The 18,265-nt window shown below is 41.8% G+C and overlaps 1 protein-coding gene across 3 annotated transcripts in view; it reads right to left on the bottom strand.

The window, feature by feature from the left end:
* Positions 1-18,265, bottom strand: part of MGMT (O-6-methylguanine-DNA methyltransferase) — a 169,205-nt gene that overhangs the window by 28,433 nt on the left and 122,507 nt on the right. For 2 of the 3 annotated variants that reach the window (XM_069863400.1, XM_069863401.1), the window contains exon 4: positions 6,695-6,855. In XM_069863400.1, coding sequence (XP_069719501.1) covers positions 6,695-6,855 — 161 coding nt within the window. The remainder of the gene's footprint in view (positions 1-6,694; positions 6,856-18,265) is intronic. The other variant, XM_069863402.1, reaches the window with a different exon arrangement.

Genomic DNA, 18,265 nt, shown 5'->3' with positions numbered 1-18,265 from the left:
AGGAAGAAAATCACAAGAACTGGTTCTTGACATAACATCTGATACTTATAGTTTCAACTTTATGACACTTGAGAAAAAGATCACCACAGGACTGACATTGCCCTGAACATACCTGTAACCACAAGATGAAAATATGTACTTCTGAGTTCCAGACAAACCCAAACCACAAGTCTTGCTTTAGCACCCTATTAAGCTGCCTATCATCCTAGTAGGCTCCAGATATCTTGCATATTTTCAGATATTGTCTATGTATTTATGTATATTAGATCATGCTAGAAAAATCATTTAAGAGTAAGTACAATTTATTTTAAAAGGGTAAATAAAGTTACAAGTCATACATAGGATTGAAGAAAATCAAAACTACATAGGACTCAGACATATATATGTCTATAGATATATAGATAAACAAAGATGATCCAAGGGCTGTATGAGGATCCACCTCCTGTATGAGGACAGGCTGAAAGAGTTGGGAGTGTTCAGCCTGGACAAGAGAAGGGTTTGAGAAGACCTTATAGTTGACCTTCTAGCACCTGAAAGGGTCTACAAGCAAGGTGGGGAGGGACTGTTCACAAAGGCATGAAGTGATAGGACAAGGGGCAATGGGTATAAACTGGAGAGGGGCATATTTAGCCTAGACATAAGGAGGAATTTCTTCCCTGTGAGAGAGGTGAGGCACTGGCACAGGTTCCCCAGGAAAGCTGTGGCTGCCCCGTCCCTGGAGGTGTTCAAGGCCAGGTTAGATGGGCCTTGGACAGCCTGATCTAGCGGGAGGTGTCCCTGCTCAAGCCAGGGGGGTTGGAACTGGATGATCTTTAAGGTCCCTTCCCACCCTAACCGTTCTATGATTCTATGACATAAGAAGTGAATAGTTTCTTCAGTCTGTAACTGGTATTTTGCAGCATGCTTTGCTGTCCTTTGGCAGGGACTATGCCAGGTTTACTAGCCTATGCTACTTTGGTTCGAGTTTCTAAACGAGAAGGCTCCTAGGAAATCACAGGGTAATTATTGATTACAGGCCTGGGTACGGAGCAAAGCCATCTTGACGGGAGAATAGAGGCACTATCAGTTTCTTTGAAGACTCTCTGCTCCCATTATGTATGAGGTGGTTCATCAATATCCCTTCTTGGATGAATAACATACATTATGCACAGAAAATTTCAGCTACTAATCTGGCTTGCAAAGCCCTCCTCTCCTGCCTCCATTCTCAGGTTGTTCCTCTTCCATCTTTTTGTACTGCTGTTCTCTGTCTTTAGTTTGCAAGGAGACACAGATAAGGCCACTTGCAGAACTGCAGAGCCCTCCTCCCTCGCACTGACAGTAATTCACAGCTTATTTGAGGAAATAGGGTGATTGAACTGGATGGAGCTTTGCTTCAGGTCTACGCCTCTAGTACCAGGGACCAGACTGAGGAACTCCAGACTCAAGAATAAAAAAAGCACGGTTTTGCAAAACTAAAGGACTTCATCCGGTGAGGACGGCAGCACGGCATGGCACGCAAGCAGCAGAGCCCCGGGGCTGCTGGTCATCACAGGGCAAAGGAAAACTCTTGTGCGTCTCCAATTTCCTCTGCTCTTGTTTGCTCTAATGAGCCATCTGGTCTGCAAACACACAACCATTCCTTGCTGCAGCGTCCAGCACGGCAATGCTTTCTGCAACTGCAACCACCACAGTTATAAAGCATAAATAAAGGAAAGTCAGGAGATTCATAACTGGCCTATTTAACATTGCCTTCACCACTTCACAGACCCACAAATCAAGCAACTCATGCATAGGCTTCAAAACAATAACAGGGTCAATTTTTCTTTTTCATATATAAAGGGGGAGGGGAGTAATGACCATGATACATTAAGACCAATTAATCATTTTCCATTATAAATGTCCAGTGATTTTTTCCAAGGTGTAACAACTTGAAGATGTGCTGCAGAGAAGTAGGAAATCCCTAGGTTTTCTTTGTTCAATAAAATTCCACATTGAGCACTGGCCATGACACAAATTGTTGAAAATACCAGTTTTTCAATTACGTTTAAAAAAAACCCTGCTGAATAGCCTAAACTGGACAGCCGGTAAGCCAACAACTCCTGGAGGTCTTGAGAAACCAGTTTCAAAGTTCTCCTGCCTGCCTCAAGCTGTGCTACAGCACCAGATTCAAACTTAACCACTGACGAGTTACGAGGAAGAATGGCTAATTCTGTAGAGTGCTTTTAAACATGTTTCCCCCTTTTAATAGTAATTTAGAAATTTAAAGGCACTTTAGAAGAATTCAAGACTCAAGATGAGCTGCTGGAACAGTAAATGTCAGAACGCAGCTTCCTTTGCCTTGGTAATGCTTATGCACTTCACAACCAAATTATGGTTGAAATGGTTATTATTCTCACTGTCAGCACAGGGGTTGCTGGAAAGTATTCAGTTTTCAAAGGAAGACTAGTGTCTTGCTTCCCTAAGAGCCCAGAAAAGCAAAGCATACAGCTAAATGTTTTTCACGTCGCCACCGTGTCTTCATGCGTCCATGCAGCATTTGAGGCCAGGAGGTGGCATTTACCACCACCCTTGGCACTAAGAGTAGCTATGGGTGGTTGCTGCCTTAGGCGCTGGGATAACAACACATTGGGTGCTGCCACCATGGAGAGACGGCTTTCTGAAACCTTGACTTTCTGAATTTGAAAATCTGTCTGCTTTTGTTATCTTAAAGTTAACTGTCACTGGTTTTCTCTCCACGCAGAACTATGTCTTAATAGTTGGCACAAAAGTAGCTGCAGAAAATTGACCAGGAATTGCGAAGTGCTTTATCCTGAAAGCACTTTACACTTTTTTGTTAAGTGAGGAACCTTCTTAATGTGTTTGACATAAGATAAGCAAAATCCTTGCTGTCCTCAGCTGACGCTACCACAGAAAAAAAAAATTGAAATAAGCACTGATTCAGAAGAAAATATTGAATAATCAGTCCTTATCGCAAAAGCACTTGATGATGGAACTCAAGTCACCTAACATCAAAGAACCACACTATAAATGGTCATATTCAGAGATAAGAGAAGAAAAGGAGGGCCAAAGGTTTTGATCATTCATTGAGAGAGCTGCTGATGAGCAGAGACACACAAGGAAAGTACTGTGATGAGAAAAAGCCTTCCCAGCTTTGGATCCTCATGCTCTCGCTTATGTTTATTCTGCATTTTTAAGTGCCTGGAGAAATGAGTAGGCACTTTCAAATGTAAATGTGAAAAAGTAAATAAATACCAAATTCCTAATTTAGCATTACTGCATTTCTGACTTACATATAAATTGAAATGTACAATGTAAGCCACTATAATGTGTTTTTTCCCTTATCTTTCTACTAAATAACTTTTAAAAATAGTTTCTTCAAATTTTTGACATATATTTCCACATTCCTTCCAATGTAAGTTTCTTCTACTTTATGAAAGAATTACTAGGAGAAAGTAAGGGAATAATAGGAAAGCTATTGCATTGTTGTGATTTGTGCCAATGAATTCTTTGTTAGCATTTCCATTACATACATGCCTCCCCCCATAAAACACACACACCTGGTGCCAGTTCAAGAACAAATAACTGAACTAAATTAAAAAAACCTGGACCTGCACATGTTATAACGAGAAATCCACACTCCAGTCTACCCCAGCACCAAACCTGCAATACAGAAGGTTAAACACTGTTAGGACCACTGCTGCCCAGCTTGTGGGCAGTCTGGCCAGCAGGACTACCAGCTGCATTCTTCACAAAGCCACGGGTGCTGCAAAGAGACCCCGCAGTGATGCTCACAGCCACTAGCCATGTTCTGCTCTGCAGGCACCTCTTGGCTGGGTTTTGCGCTTGTATGCTGCTGAAAAGCTCTCCTTCCACACCCTAGAAAAATTTGAGGTTGATGATTCTTTCACTCAAGAAGATTCCTATTAACAAATTTACTTATTTTTCCTCTTTTAAAGGATCTTCAATCTCTTCCAGCATTGCCTGGGCAGGGGGGTTGCTGCCCCTACCAACTCTGACTGTAAGTCAAGGTAAACCTGCTCAGGGCTAAACCCCAAACCACCACCTAAAATGACATCAGCAGTGCTGTGACAAAAAAAAACAAAAACTCGTTAGCCAAGGTAAAAAAGAATTCAGTAGTCAATTTAGGAAAATTAATAAAAGCAAAAGCATTACCCTAAACCTTTCATCATCTTCTAATGGATAACCTGGGAAGCAGAATTCCTCTGATGTTATTCAAAGATGGGAGGAATGGCAGCAGTAACTACTTCACATCCAGCTTTGCCCATTCATATTCACCCCAACCTTAATGTCTTCACAACACAGGTCTTAATTTCATCCTAGCTAATAGAAACAGACTCCTCAAATGACAATATAATCACCTAGAAGGCCATACTTCATGAGCATTTTTGCAGTTTTGATATCATAGTGTAATTAATGCTTATGTTATTAGCACTCTTTGTTAATTGGATGGTTTCACTAAAACTTATAAATTAAATTTTTCAGTAGTTGATAAAAATGTTTGCATAACAATTAGAGGGAGACAGTGCAATACACAACTTAGTTTAAGAAGTATTTAGTACCCATGCTGCAATTTGACTGTGAAAGATGTTGCGCAGAGAATTTTCATAACATGGTAAAATAAGTACAGAAGTTCATCATTAAAACAAAGTTGCTGTGCAAAGCTCACAAAATTTAAAGACTCCCACCTTCCAAAAGCAACAGCCTGATTATCCGCAGAAGGCTCTACAGAACTGCATTTTGATTTTGCTGTTCTACTTGGAGCTGCCATTAGCTAATTAAGAAAGTGTAACAGCAAGAAGAAATATACTATTTATAGGTGTTTGAATAAAACCAGCAATTAGCAGTAGGGACAGTTGGGTTCTTATAGATACTACTTGCAAAGGCATGACTGCCAAAACAGCCCCTCCTACCCACAGGTAAAATTGGCCATTATTTTACATAGGTACAGGCATATTCAGGTACGGTACTGTGATTCCGAGATTCTGCGTAGTCCCTATAACTTAAAATACAAACCTATGTGCCCATTTAAGAGTGTTTCTTACCTAGAACCACAAAAAAAAAAGAAAAATTACATATAAAAAGCAGTGCTGTATTACCCGATCTAACATAGAGGATACTAGCTCCCTTTTGGTGCTATGTTATTATGGAATCGAATACAATTAAAAAATAGATCTCAAACTGAAGATTTTATTTGCTGAGAAATGATGATATTCCTGGAAAGAAGGCACTGCAAAAAGCAGACTTCTGAGATTTATTATTATTTTTTTTACAATGAGATCTATTTCATTTCACATGATTGACACTTGTTACGAGGTCTTCAGAAACATAGCCAATAAATGAAGAATGATAAGACCAAAGAATAAGTTTCTCCTTATTAAATACATGAGTAGCATAGCTTCTTTGTAACAATACTTATTCTTTGTTTAAAAACATGAGAATCGCAGAATCACTGGGTTGAAAAAGACCTCCACGATCATCTAGTCCAACCATTCCTATCAAACACTAAACCATGTCCCTGAGCAACTCACCTCATCCACCCATCTTTTAAACACCTCCAGAGATGGTGACTCAACCACCTCCCTGGGCAGCCTTTGCCAGTGCCCAATGACCCTTTCCGTGAAAAATTTTTTTTCTGATGTCCAGCCTGAACCTCCCCTGGTGGAGCTTAAGGCCATTCCCTCTTGTCCTGTCCCCTGTCACATGGGAGAAGAGGCCAGCACCCTCCTCTCTACAACCTCCTTTCAGGTAGTTGTAGAGAGCAATGAGGTCTCCCCTCAGCCTCCTCTTCTCCAGGCTAAACAACCCCAGCTCTCTCAGCCGCCTCTCCTAAGACTTGTTCTCCAGCCCCTTCACCAGCTTCGTTGCTCTTCTCTGGACTTGCTCCAGAGCCTCAACATCCTTCTTGTGGTGAGGGGCCCAGAACTGAACACAGTGTTCAAGGAGCGGTCTCACCAGTGCCGAGTCCAGAGGGAGAATAACCTCCCTGGACCTGCTGGTCACGCCGTTTCTGATCCAAGCCAAGATGCCATTGGCCTTCTTGGCCACCTGGGCCACTGCTGGCTCATGTTCAGTCGCTGTCAACCAACACCCCCAGGTCCTTCTCCTCCGGGCAGCTTTCCAGCCAGACTTCTCCTAGTCTGTAGCTGCACAGGGTTGTTGTGCCCCAAGTGCAGGACCCGGCATTTGGCCTTGTTAAACCTCATCCCATCGGTCTCAGCCCAGCGGTCCAGCCTGTTCAGATCCCTTTGGAGCCTACCTGCCATCCAGCAGATCGACACTTCCACCCAGCTTAGTGTCATATGCAAACTTACTTAGGATGCAAACCCAATCCAAATTAAAAAAATACAAAGTATTCATGATAACTTTCAGGAATCAAAACATAGCTCATAGCTGCCTTTCACAACCTGTCACTGACTGCTTCTATGGCACTTGGCGACTTGGCCCAGTTGACATGGGCATGTCTACACCTCAGTGTTCCTTCTGTTGGTAGTAAAGCTAATTTCCATGAACAAAAACCTTACTGAAAAGCTTACTGCCCTTCAGATGTGTTCATACTCAAACCTTTCACCCAGCAACTGTCAGGAGCTGAACTGGGTCATTGTTATTGCCATTGAGCAAGAACTTGGGAAATGGGAGCCAGCACCATCCTGACCAGTGGGGGTAGGGGAAGGCATGGGTGTCCCAAGGCACAGACCTTGCTGGAGCAGTGGGTGGTGGAAGGCTGGCATGGGAAGGCTTTCCACCCTCGTCGGCTCGCAGAAATAGGCTTGCAGCCAGGCCATGCACTGCTTCAGTGGCTCTGTCATCTCCTCCGCGCCTTCGTACACTTTGCAAGTGGCCGAGGACTCTGCCCTGCTGAGAGAGAATTTATAATGATAAAAATGAATATTCATACTCTCTATATTAGCAGAAAAAAATAATATAATCTCAAAAGCATCCAGTCTCGGGTCAGACTCCATCATCTTTCTGCTCTGTTAAAGGTGAAAAAATTAATAACAGGAATAACAAAAATGCATGTTTGTCACCTCTAGAAATGTAATGACATCACAAGGTTGTTTACACCTGCAAAAAAATTCACAAAAGACTGGCAAGAGGAAAATGCTGAATGTAACTGGGAAACATCAGGGAGCAAGAAATGCACCCAACCCCACAGTAGGTGATGCATCCTTGTGCCTCCAGGGTGGACAGGTGAAGCTCCTCCTCTGTGTTCCCCCAGAGGCACAGTCCTGTCTCCCCAGGGACTTTCCCCAGGGAAAGGAGGAAAGTAAACGGCTTTCTGCGGAACCCATGCCTTCCTCTGCCCCGTTTCCTTCCACTGACGGTGGCAGGTTTCTGCTTTCATCCACTTATTGAATTGGAAGGAAGCAATTGAGAATTCATTTGATTTTCAATGGCAGCTCATGCTTGCAGGATACTGAAGAGCAAAGCAAGCAAACAGCAGGCACTTGCAAACAAAAACGTACTTCTTCCCTATACTACTACTTTCTTATTTCCTCTGAAGGAGCGATGTGAGTATGAAAGCAATGAAAATGTGAACACTGGATCTGCAAATATTCAGCTATGTTTCCCAACCTGTATGCTTTCAGTTAGGTAAAAAAGTGCTAGTAAAGGCCTTGGGGTATTCTCCTGGTGCTTTATCAGACTTCAGCGTGGTGGGCATCTCTCAAAACTTCAGAGACTGGTTTTAGGATACTGAGAAACCAAGAGAGCCCATTAGCAATGCAGCCAAGAGAAATGATGGGAAGACTCATAAGGAGATGACATTAAGGATGACTGCCAAAAAGAGCAAGCCTTATCAGCAGTCTTCTCATATACAGAATCTTAAGCACCACTGATGAGCCATCCTAAGGTTTTCTTATTAGTGCAGCTTTTTTTCCCACAGCTGGAAATACAGCCAGAGCCCAGAACAATAAGTTTCCCAATAGTGTGCTGCTAGGACTCAACAGCATAGTCATCTGGTGAGAGGTTTGATGTGTCACAAAGCAGGATAAAGTAGAAAAAATCCCAGAAAAAACAAAATACACACGAGCCTGAGATAACAGAATAAAGAGGAAAACAGAGCAATTCTGCCACCCAAGTGTGGGGAAAGAGCACACCAACCCAGTGAGTGAGATGCAAGTGAGTGAAAATATTTTGTTAGTTCCCTCCTAGCAGAAAGCTGAAGAAAATGAAATATGTGATGTACCAGTAATGGCATAAAAGACACCAGATTTGCTTTTGCTACAAGGCACCTTTGCAGAAAGGCCAAACTCCTTCACATGCTTGATCCACAACAGCTCATGGAGTCGAACACGACGGGACATCGGTGTAATCAGACACCAGCCCCGGCTCTGCCTCTGGACAGGATAAATGATGTGCAGGCAGGAGCTGGGTCAGGGTTACTCTCAGAAGCAAAGCCCTCGCTTGTCTGGTGCATGATCAAACACCCCTGTCATCTCCCCCAGCCCCAATTCATTTTCTGATTAATTGTTAACCACTGAATGCCACATAATTACTGATTAGAGAGTGGCAGAGAAGAAGAGGGACAGAGAGGCGGACAATTAAAGTACTTCAGTCGCACAAGAAAATGAGTTGGCAACTTGGAGCAGAGGTAAAACAAAAATGAAGAATCAGCCTTGGATTCAGTTTGCAAGAAATCAGGTGCAATTTAACTTGTCTCTCTCCATTTATTTATCAAACTTTTTCTTTGGTGTGTGCGTGTGAAGTAGTATTGATTTGCTTTATAAAACTGATGTCTACATTATGTTATTTCACTATTTAGTAATCTCTTTGTTAAAAAGAAATGTATGACAACCTCTGCATAAACTTTTTTCCATGAATACCCACACATGGACCTCAAACCAAACTCTCAGCACCACAGATAATCCGTCATTCTGCTCGTGTACAAGGCTCAGCAGAATATGGCTCAGTTTTACTGTGAATTGTTAGAGCTATGACAATATAATAACTACAGAACATAATAATGCTTCTGAAACCTCAAAGAGAAGTTGGTAGACTTTTCTGCTCCATTTATCCAGAAGAGCATAGAAAGCACTCAAAACTACAGTAACCTTATGTTTTTCACATCATCTTGTTTCACATTCTTGGGAGTCTGGAAATGATTTGGACTGTAATATCATCATAAAACCAAAAGACTTTGTCTCCTCGCTGCTCTGCAAGCGAGCAGCCCCCAGCAGCTGGGCTCCCAGCCCTGCTGCCAACCATCCCAGCCTGATGCAGCCAGACACGCACTGTAATTTTCTCCTGCTCCAGAAAGGGACCAAAGTACAATTGTTTCTCCCCCAAAACAGGTAGTAAGCAGCACGCCAGTGTTGGTGAGGTGCAGCACTACTGATGCTGCTGCCTGGGCTGCTCAAGGCTTTGCCTGAAGCCTCAAGGTAACCATCAAGCCATTAGCTCCATATTTAATATAAGGAACAGAGCAATGGTCCATCAGTCTTTTAAAGATGACACAAATTACAGCAGCTGCTACCTATTTGTGCAGGTGGGAGGGCTGCAAGAACGTGCAGTGCACCACAGCAAGACTTCGGCATCCCAATGCATGGATACGTTCCCCCTGCCATCACATAAAGATTCCTCACTTTCACCAGGTTTTCCCTGACAGGACTCTGTGGATATAACGCTTAATTTTTAATTTATTTTTAATCACTGCTCTTATAGACAGTGCCTCATTGTTGCTGAACATCTCTAAATGTTTTTGGTGAGACCATTCTCTACCACTTCAACACCAGACACTTTCACAAAGCCTGTGACCTCCATGGCCATGCCCACTTTGGTTAAGAATGAAAAAGCTTTACAAGACAAAAATGAATTGCTTTCTAAGAATGCATTGACTCCTTTTCCTGTAGGATATAAAGTCAATTTGCCAACATATACGCTGAGAGCTTCAAATTGGCAGAAAGTTAAAAAAAAAAATCAATCTTCATATTAATTTTGCTTGGCTAGGAATGCTAACAACTATTCCTGGGAATGTGACAGCATGAATAAAGAAAAAGAATGAACATAACTTATGCATGGGTGTCTGGCCCTCCTCCCCTCCCTTCCCTCTTCCTCTCTCTCTTCCCAAAGTTGCATAGCAGCACTCCTACAAACTACCTCATCATTAAAAATTCAACTTAGAACACCAGCTGCCTTTTAAAGGATTTTCACAGGCTTCAAAGTCATGCTTTGGTCCAACTAAACCATACGCGTGTTTGAAAAAGCAAGGCAAAAGTGGTCTCAAAACATTCATAAGAAGAAAAGGAGAACAGATGAGTTACATCACAGGAAACTTTCCCCCTCGTGTAAAATTCCTCTGCTCAATGTTAGGTTTCTTGGAAGGTTTCTGAACACCCTGCTCCATACATTGATATTTGAGCATCTCTAATGTCAAGACAGATAGGAAAAAAGTTAGTTGCACGCCATTCGAAAAAAATATCTAAGAGTCATATTAACCCCTCGTGCCCAATCTTCAGCAATGAACAACAAGATAAAGGGAATTCTGCCCTCCGTGATGTCCAGAGGGAGGGTTTTGTGCCAGGTTGTAGAGTCACCAGTGGTGCAGAGTCAGAAACACACAAGGTGATGGCCACGTGGTCATTGGTTCAGTGCTTTGCCTATGGAAAGCTTATGTCTTAAACCTGTGATTCAACAATCTTAATTTTTACTATTATGCCGGACAATTAAATAAGGATATTTATGTAAAAATGCAAGAAACTAAATAGAAGGTGTAAGAAATGAGACTGTTCTACGTTTGCCTTGGAGAACTTAATTATCTTTCCTTAAAAAGTACCAGCATCCTTTTTTCTGCAGTGTGGCTAGGATAATGAGAAGCATCTATTTAAAATGCAATATTCTTATTTAAACTACTTCCACCTTCATTGCAGACTTTCTTGCACCTCTTTTCACTAGTGAATTGCCTTGGGTGCTGTCTGGCATCTCCTAAAATTCCAAGTGGAGGTTTCTGTATTTACACTTGGTCAACAAGTAATCATTACTGAGGGGTTTTAGGCTGTGCTTTTTGTTTTTTAACTGAAACTTTTTTGTTTACATTAATGTGCCAGCATCTAACCTGTGTAGTAAGTCAGGCATCTGTCTTAACTTTGTGTTGATGTTAAATGGATATTCAGCTGTTAGTGACTCATCAACAAGGCTTTACAATGTGATGCTTAATTACAACCACTTACTACTAAAACAGAAAAAAAAAAACCCTGCTTGTTTTAAGCTACAAAAATCAGAGATCTAAAATTATATGTATTTTTTAAGTTGGATGTCTCTCAAAATGAGACCTTTTTTTAATCCAGAGAACAACCGCTGCTGCTGATCTCCAGCCTGTGCATTCAGCTCTTGGCAGTGGTGAAGTCCAAGAGAGATGTAAGGTCAGTCCCAGCACGGGAATCAACTACTGCTCAGGTGCAGACCCACTGCTCCAGCTTACACATACGATAGCTATTCTACACCATTCTTAACTGCAATTCCACATACATATTTCCACTACAGCTCTTTTTTAAGACTGAAGAAACTAAGGAAGTCACTGGACTCTTGCTTCCACCCAGCTGAAAGGTGTCTTCTGAGGCTCTACCCAAGTTGCGTCTCTTCAGCGACTCCTTATGTGTGCGTGAGATGACATGAAGGAAAAGATGGTTTTAGCAGAGGGGGAGAAAAGCAGAAACACCACCTGTTTCAGTTTAACAGGCTCCTTCCAAACCACTTGCCAAGAACTGGAAGTTTCTAACCTGGTTCCAGAATAAACATGTAAGCAGCAGATTGGCTACAGTCTCATCCTAAATAGCTTAACCATTATGAAAACCAGAGAAATGCAGTGAGAAGCCTCAGTGGGTAACCATATTGTAAACTGGTAAGATCTTAATTATTTGTTTTATTTTTGAGCTACTTTTTGCCTCAGTCAGTCTTTAATAAACCTTAACAGAAACACTACAAGATAGACTTGGAGCGGCATAATTTAAAATAAAGGGAATATATCAAAATGGCTCTGCTGGCAGCTTTCATAGGGTAAAGCTAAGAGCTAGTGTCTTCATTAGGGTAAATATTATGAGAATGTAGTATTGGCTCCCTCAACATAATAACAACTACATCAGTTCCGTTCAGATAACAATAAGAACAATGACCTAAGATAAAAAATAAATAGAAAAACCACTATAGAATGTATGTTTTTCCATACAACTTCCCAATCTGTTCTCATGGAACTCAGGTTCTTTTCCACATTGCTAGCAGCTGAAATCTTTTTGACACCATGGTACACACAGCACTGAAGATCACTGGATTTGCAACATCCTACCATCTTCAGGTATGTAGAAAATAAACATATCTGGACACACAACCACATCCCATTCTATGTTATAAAGGGCATCCATATTATTTTTTCCACTCTGTCCATATACTCTTTTGTTCATGAAAAACAATTTGTAAAATATAAATAAAATGACCCTGATTAAGAGGCTTCTGGATCTTGTTATGATGAGGATGCTGAAAAAGCAATCATCAGATGCATTTTCATGATGCAGAGGGCATAAAATCTCACCAAACTATTCTCTTAGCCTGCCTTCATCAAAACCAACCTCAGAAGTCCATGTCATGGAGTCCATCATGGACAGGCAAAGAATCATAGAATCATAGAATCATAGAATAACCAGGTTGGAAGAGACCCACCGGATCATCGAGTCCAACCGTTCCTATCAAACACTAAACCATGCCCCTTAGCACCTCGTCCACCCGTGCCTTAAACACCTCCAGGGAAGGTGACTCAACCCCCTCCCTGGGCAGCCTGTTCCAGTGCCCAATGACCCTTTCTGTGAAAAATTTTTTCCTAATGTCCAGCCTAAATCTCCCCTGGAAGAGCTTAAGGCCATTCCCTCTTGTTGTGTCTCCTGTCACTTGGGAGAAGAGGCCAGCACCCTCCTCTCTACAACCTCCTTTCAGGTAGTTGTAGAGAGCAATGAGGTCTCCCCTCAGCCTCCTCTTCTCCAGGCTAAACAACCCCAGCTCTCTCAGCCGTTCCTCCTAAGACTTGTTCTCCAGCCCCTTCACCAGCTTCATTGCTCTTCTCTGGACTCACTCCAGAGCCTCAACATCCTTCTTGTGGTGAGGGGCCCAGAACTGAACACAGGATTCGAGGAGCAGTCTCACCAGTGCCGAGTACAGGGGGAGAATAACCTCCCTGGACCTGCTGGTCACACCGTTTCTGATACAAGCCAAGATGCCAAAGAGTGCAGAGGAGGAAAACCAAGCAGCAGACCCAATGCCTGCATAAGGTTTGATAGGCAGAGACAGAGGCAGGGAAGAAGGAGCAGAAAGCAACAACCTGTCTCCAAAGGGAGCCCTGACTTTTCCCAAGGCTCCGCAGTGCCTATGGCTTAACGATTTACAATCATGAAAAGGAGAAAACTACCAGGCAAACACAGACACTAAATTTTAATTAAATCTGTAAGTGAAAACATTGCAGTTTGTCCCTGGAAATCAACAAGCACACTTACAGGGTGGCACGATGCTCAGCAGCTCCAGTTTGAAGAGTCCATTCAGGCTAGAGTAAATAGGAAGGATTGCTGTCAGAAGAACACAGCTGTGTTGTTTTCTATTTTGATGCTCCTTTGGCCATTCAATTACTTACAAATCTGTGCCTTAAAATGGTCCAAAAATTATCAAAATTACTCTATGTCCAGCAAGGATGAAAAGGGCTCTGATAGGAACACACTAATGGAGGGAAAGAGCACAGAAATATAACAACAAGAAAAACACCCTGCAATATCTTGTATTAAAAGGTGCTTCCCCCACCCCTGCCTCAAAATTCCCCCAAAACAATACAAAACAACAGCAACAGAAGGGGTGGTGCTGGGAGATTACAGAAACTTTCCCCAAACAGGGAGTCCATCAGAGGTACCTGGACTCCTGGACCCAAGGTCGCACCACGTCAGGGAAACCCAACCTTGGCAGCCATCCGAACGGGTAATTTAAGTCCAACCTAAGCAAGTGTTTGGTGACTGTCCGTAAAGATCTCCATGTGGCTGTCATGCTAATCCTCTTGTTAAGGGAGAAAGACCAGAGGCCTGTTGCTGCCGCAGACTCCGACTATAACGAATGGGCTCTGACATGACCCAGCAGCCCTGCTTGGCGGCCAGAGCGCACGATGTGATCTGACAGCAATTTAGACATGTCTCTCTTGGAGACTGCAGATCTACTTAACGTCAAACAAGAGGAGGAATGTGGGTAGACTCCTGAATTGTTCTTACCCTCATGCTAGGGTTAAAAAAAAGGGCAGAAAGGTTTGACATCAGGCTTATTGATAAGGATCTTCCAGAGGGAATCAGCTCATGAGTGGAGAGGAAAGCATTTTTGGAATATTACCCACTTACAGGAAAATTCTGTCATCATCTTTGGGGAGAGTTTAGGACGTAGCCATAATTCTTCTGTAAGTGCCCTGAGGAACAAAATAGTACTTGGAGCATCAGACAGGGAGCATTGAGAAGAAAGTGTCTTCACAAGATGCCATGCCACAGCCCAAGGACTGGACAAGCACATGTGTACATGTCCTTCCTCCTGGAGCCTGGTACTCAGGATACTGCCTCTCGGACAGCGTCCTGCACTGACCAAAGCAACCATCAGTTTGAGATATCCATGGTTAAACCATTTTCCCTAGGCATTGGTCAGCTGGGGCACATCAGGTGGATCAAGCATCTCCATGGTTTAGAGTCATTGGTATAGTGAATTGTCTACACCTCCTAAGTCAGAGTAAATATTTATATTTGCATGAGAATTCACTGCTGATTCTCTAGGATATGAATGGTAACTCTTCCCATGAAATAGGTATGAGGAGCAAATATAATTTACAAGGTTATGTACTGTTTTGGTTTTTAAATGGCATTTTCTTATTTTATCTGCAAATGATTGAAGACAGCTCTCCATACAACACTCATGCATGTGAAGTCATCAGATCAGGCCTGTATAAAAACCTGCCCTGTCTGAAAAGCAAAGGCTGATTGTCTCTTTCTTATATCTATATACATTTGTGCTTGTCTTACCAAATAATTTTTTTCTTAGAGGAAATAGCTGGTGTGCTATTTGTCAGGTGGAAGAGTCAGTAATGATTAGAACACAAAAATTAACATTAAAATGAGACTCAGTCATGCAGCATTATTCCTTACATAATATACATAAAGTTAGCTGGCATTTTTACTGAAGCTTTCATTGTGAAATTAAATAAAAATGTATTTTATCAACACCTAAATGTCATTTAAATAGGCTTTCTTTGATAGATGAAGGCTAAAGCCACCCCAAAACTGCAGATGAATTATCTGGTCTCTAATGATTCCAAAACGATTACAGGATGCAGAGCAATCTCGTTAAATTTTATTCAAAAGCTTACTACACTTGTGTTTTCTCTTATTTTTCTATCAATGAAACCCATGAGGTTTAAGAACAATTCATTATGTATGAGACCCAACTTACAGTGCTTGACTGTTGATTAATAGGAAAGTTTGCTGTATGTACATTTGCAACATTAGATGCATACAATATGCTAACTTATTCTTTCACCAAAGCTAATTATTTACAAAAATGACTACTTGAGACTACAATTTATTAAATGCATGCATCCAGTCTCAATTTGGCCCCAAAAGACAGTCTGGAATGAAGATCTTGTACTTGATGTGACAACTTCTAGAAACAGTGTTATTAATATTGTAAATGTGGCAAATAAAGAGTTCAAATAGCCGTATGTTTGTGTTGCATTTTTTCCCCACAACTGAATCAATGAACAAAGCAGCTTTTTAGGTTTAAAATTCATGGAGAGGCACATCCTTACATAGTTTAATTTAGCTTCTTATAAATGAAGTGTCTGTAAGATAGTGGTAAGGGATTAAAAAAAGGATGAGTGCTGCAATAAACAGAAAAAACACCCAATTCTTGTTGAACGTCCTAACCACAGCTCCTTTTAGGACCTATTAAGACAGAATCAATGCATCCACAGAAGAGTACAAGAACTCAGAACTGACTAAGACTTATTCCTTGTCATACAATCTTTGCAATATTTTCTCCATTATGCTTTTATCTGTTATTGAAGATTTAAATTCTTATGGATCTGACTGGCCAGAAATTTTGCACTAAATAGGTACCTATTTCACCCTGAAAAAGAAGCCTCTGCACAAAAATTTGGATATCAAATACAGATTCCAAATAAATAGATGCAACCCTTGAGTGAAACACGTAGGTATCCAAATAGCCTGGTCTCTTTTTTGACTCTTGCAATTAAAGATATTAAGCTGACGTACAAAACGGAGGCTGGCTATGAGAGCACTGTTCACAGCCCATCGCTGCTGCCAGCTGTGATGTGTGGAAAGCAGCTGCCTGCTTATTCCGTGTTACTAGTGCACACCAGCAAACACTTTAAAGAAGGGAGAGAGACTCCTGTCTTCACATGCCAAGATAAGGAAAATCAATGTCAATGCCCAAAAGACTCAAGTGATAGTACTGAAAGTCATTAAATGCTACTCACTGCCCTGTACCATTAAAGTTTTGATTGGAATCCTATACAGAGAGACACAGATTTCAAACAAGATCTTGCCCTGGGATACAGTACTGTGAGACCATGGAGGAAACACAGCAATCAGCAAGCAGTGGACTTCCCTAGGAACACAAGAAACACGTTCAAGTTAACGATGCTATGTGTATGTGATCTTGGTTTACTTCTCCTGAACATATTTACTGTGTTCTCAGAGAAATGTATCTCGTTATGGGCAAGGATTTCTGTTCAAACCACGGCAAGGAGGGTAACCACCAAGAATTTATGGTTCTTCATCCACCTCAGTCTTCTGCTGTGCATCCCAATTGCCCAAGCCCTGCTTCATTGTCCACTCTATGCCAACCCCCTTTCTTCTCCTTACCCTGACCAGTTTCAGTGTTCTGCTCTTTTCCTGCCTCAGCCACCATCCATCCTCTTGCCCATCCTCCTTAACTCGCCTTGTTTGGATCACCTCAGTACCGCTCATTGTCTGACCTTACTGCTCTACAGTGAAGATTTCATGGTCCACCTCTGTGCTGCTTTCTTGCCATCCCAGCCACGTATTTTCCAGAGTAATTCTCTTTGTCTCCAGCAGAATGACTGAAAAATTTGACTAAAAAAGAAAAAAAAACCCAATTTATATGTATCTCCTCATCAGAAAGGACCACCCTGTTCTAGACTGAGAATGGGGGAAATCGAGAACATGCCCAAAAGACCCTCAACCAGCAACAATTAAGCAAAAGCTTCACATTAAATATTTCAAAGCAAAAATTCAGCCAAGTTATAAGCAGCAGCACACTCTCACCCAAGATGTTAGGCAACATTAAGCATAGGTGATATCATCAGTTCTATCTATAATTAGGTTAAAAGAAAGTCAGTTAATTTTAGCACTTACAAGAAATTGTTACAAAACATTTTTTTCTTATATAAAAGAATTCTCCCATCAGACTTCTGAGGTCGGTTTTATCACAGGCAATTAACTGTGTTAGGGCTGGTTGCAGGGGACCCTTAAACCACACACCAGACTCCCTTTGCTTCTCCACTTAGCTCCTCTGTTTTAGGGTATTCACCACATCTCTCCCCACTATTTTCCATCTCTGTGTAACTGCCATGTAGCATCACCTCATACACAAACCTCTATTCGGAATCTTGCCTCATACCAATAACCTAGTTGCTAACTGGTATCTGAAGCAAAATTTACATTTTTCCTACATATCTAAGATAGATATAATCCAAATTATGCATGGATTTGAAAAAAAACCCAAACCCAAACCTAAGGCAGTTAAAACACATTACAACCCTTATACTGCAAGACGCGGGTCTCTGATCTCCACTGGTGCATGGGGAAATTGAAGGAGGAAAACTTAAGGCTGAATTATTGGAACCGGGCTCTGACTTTGGATGTCCACCTTGACGTGCGTTAGTCCATGAATTCCAAATGAAAGTGAGCACCAAGAATTATAATCAAAAGCACCTGCAGATACTCCAGCCTATTAAAATGAATTAAGATGAAGATAAATCAGGAACCTCTTAAGAATTCAACTCATCAGGATATTTTTCAAAGTAGCTTTCCACTCTGGGTGTAATGTGGTCTGTGTCCTCTGAGCATCTCCTGCAGGACCAACCGTAGGCTCATCTGATGCCTGACATGCAGGATCTCCCAATCACGACAGAGATCGGTATATGACCTGATGTGCATACTCCTGCCACAACTGGAGGTGTGCTGCCTATCTGCTGCTTGAAAAAAATACAAAAATTATTTTTACTCCTGTG

Source organism: Phaenicophaeus curvirostris, chromosome 9, assembly GCF_032191515.1.
Source record: "Phaenicophaeus curvirostris isolate KB17595 chromosome 9, BPBGC_Pcur_1.0, whole genome shotgun sequence".
Classification (NCBI taxonomy): Eukaryota; Metazoa; Chordata; class Aves; order Cuculiformes; family Cuculidae; genus Phaenicophaeus; species Phaenicophaeus curvirostris.
Note: the sequence above shows the minus strand (reverse complement) of the source record. Positions and strands in the feature narration are given on the sequence as shown.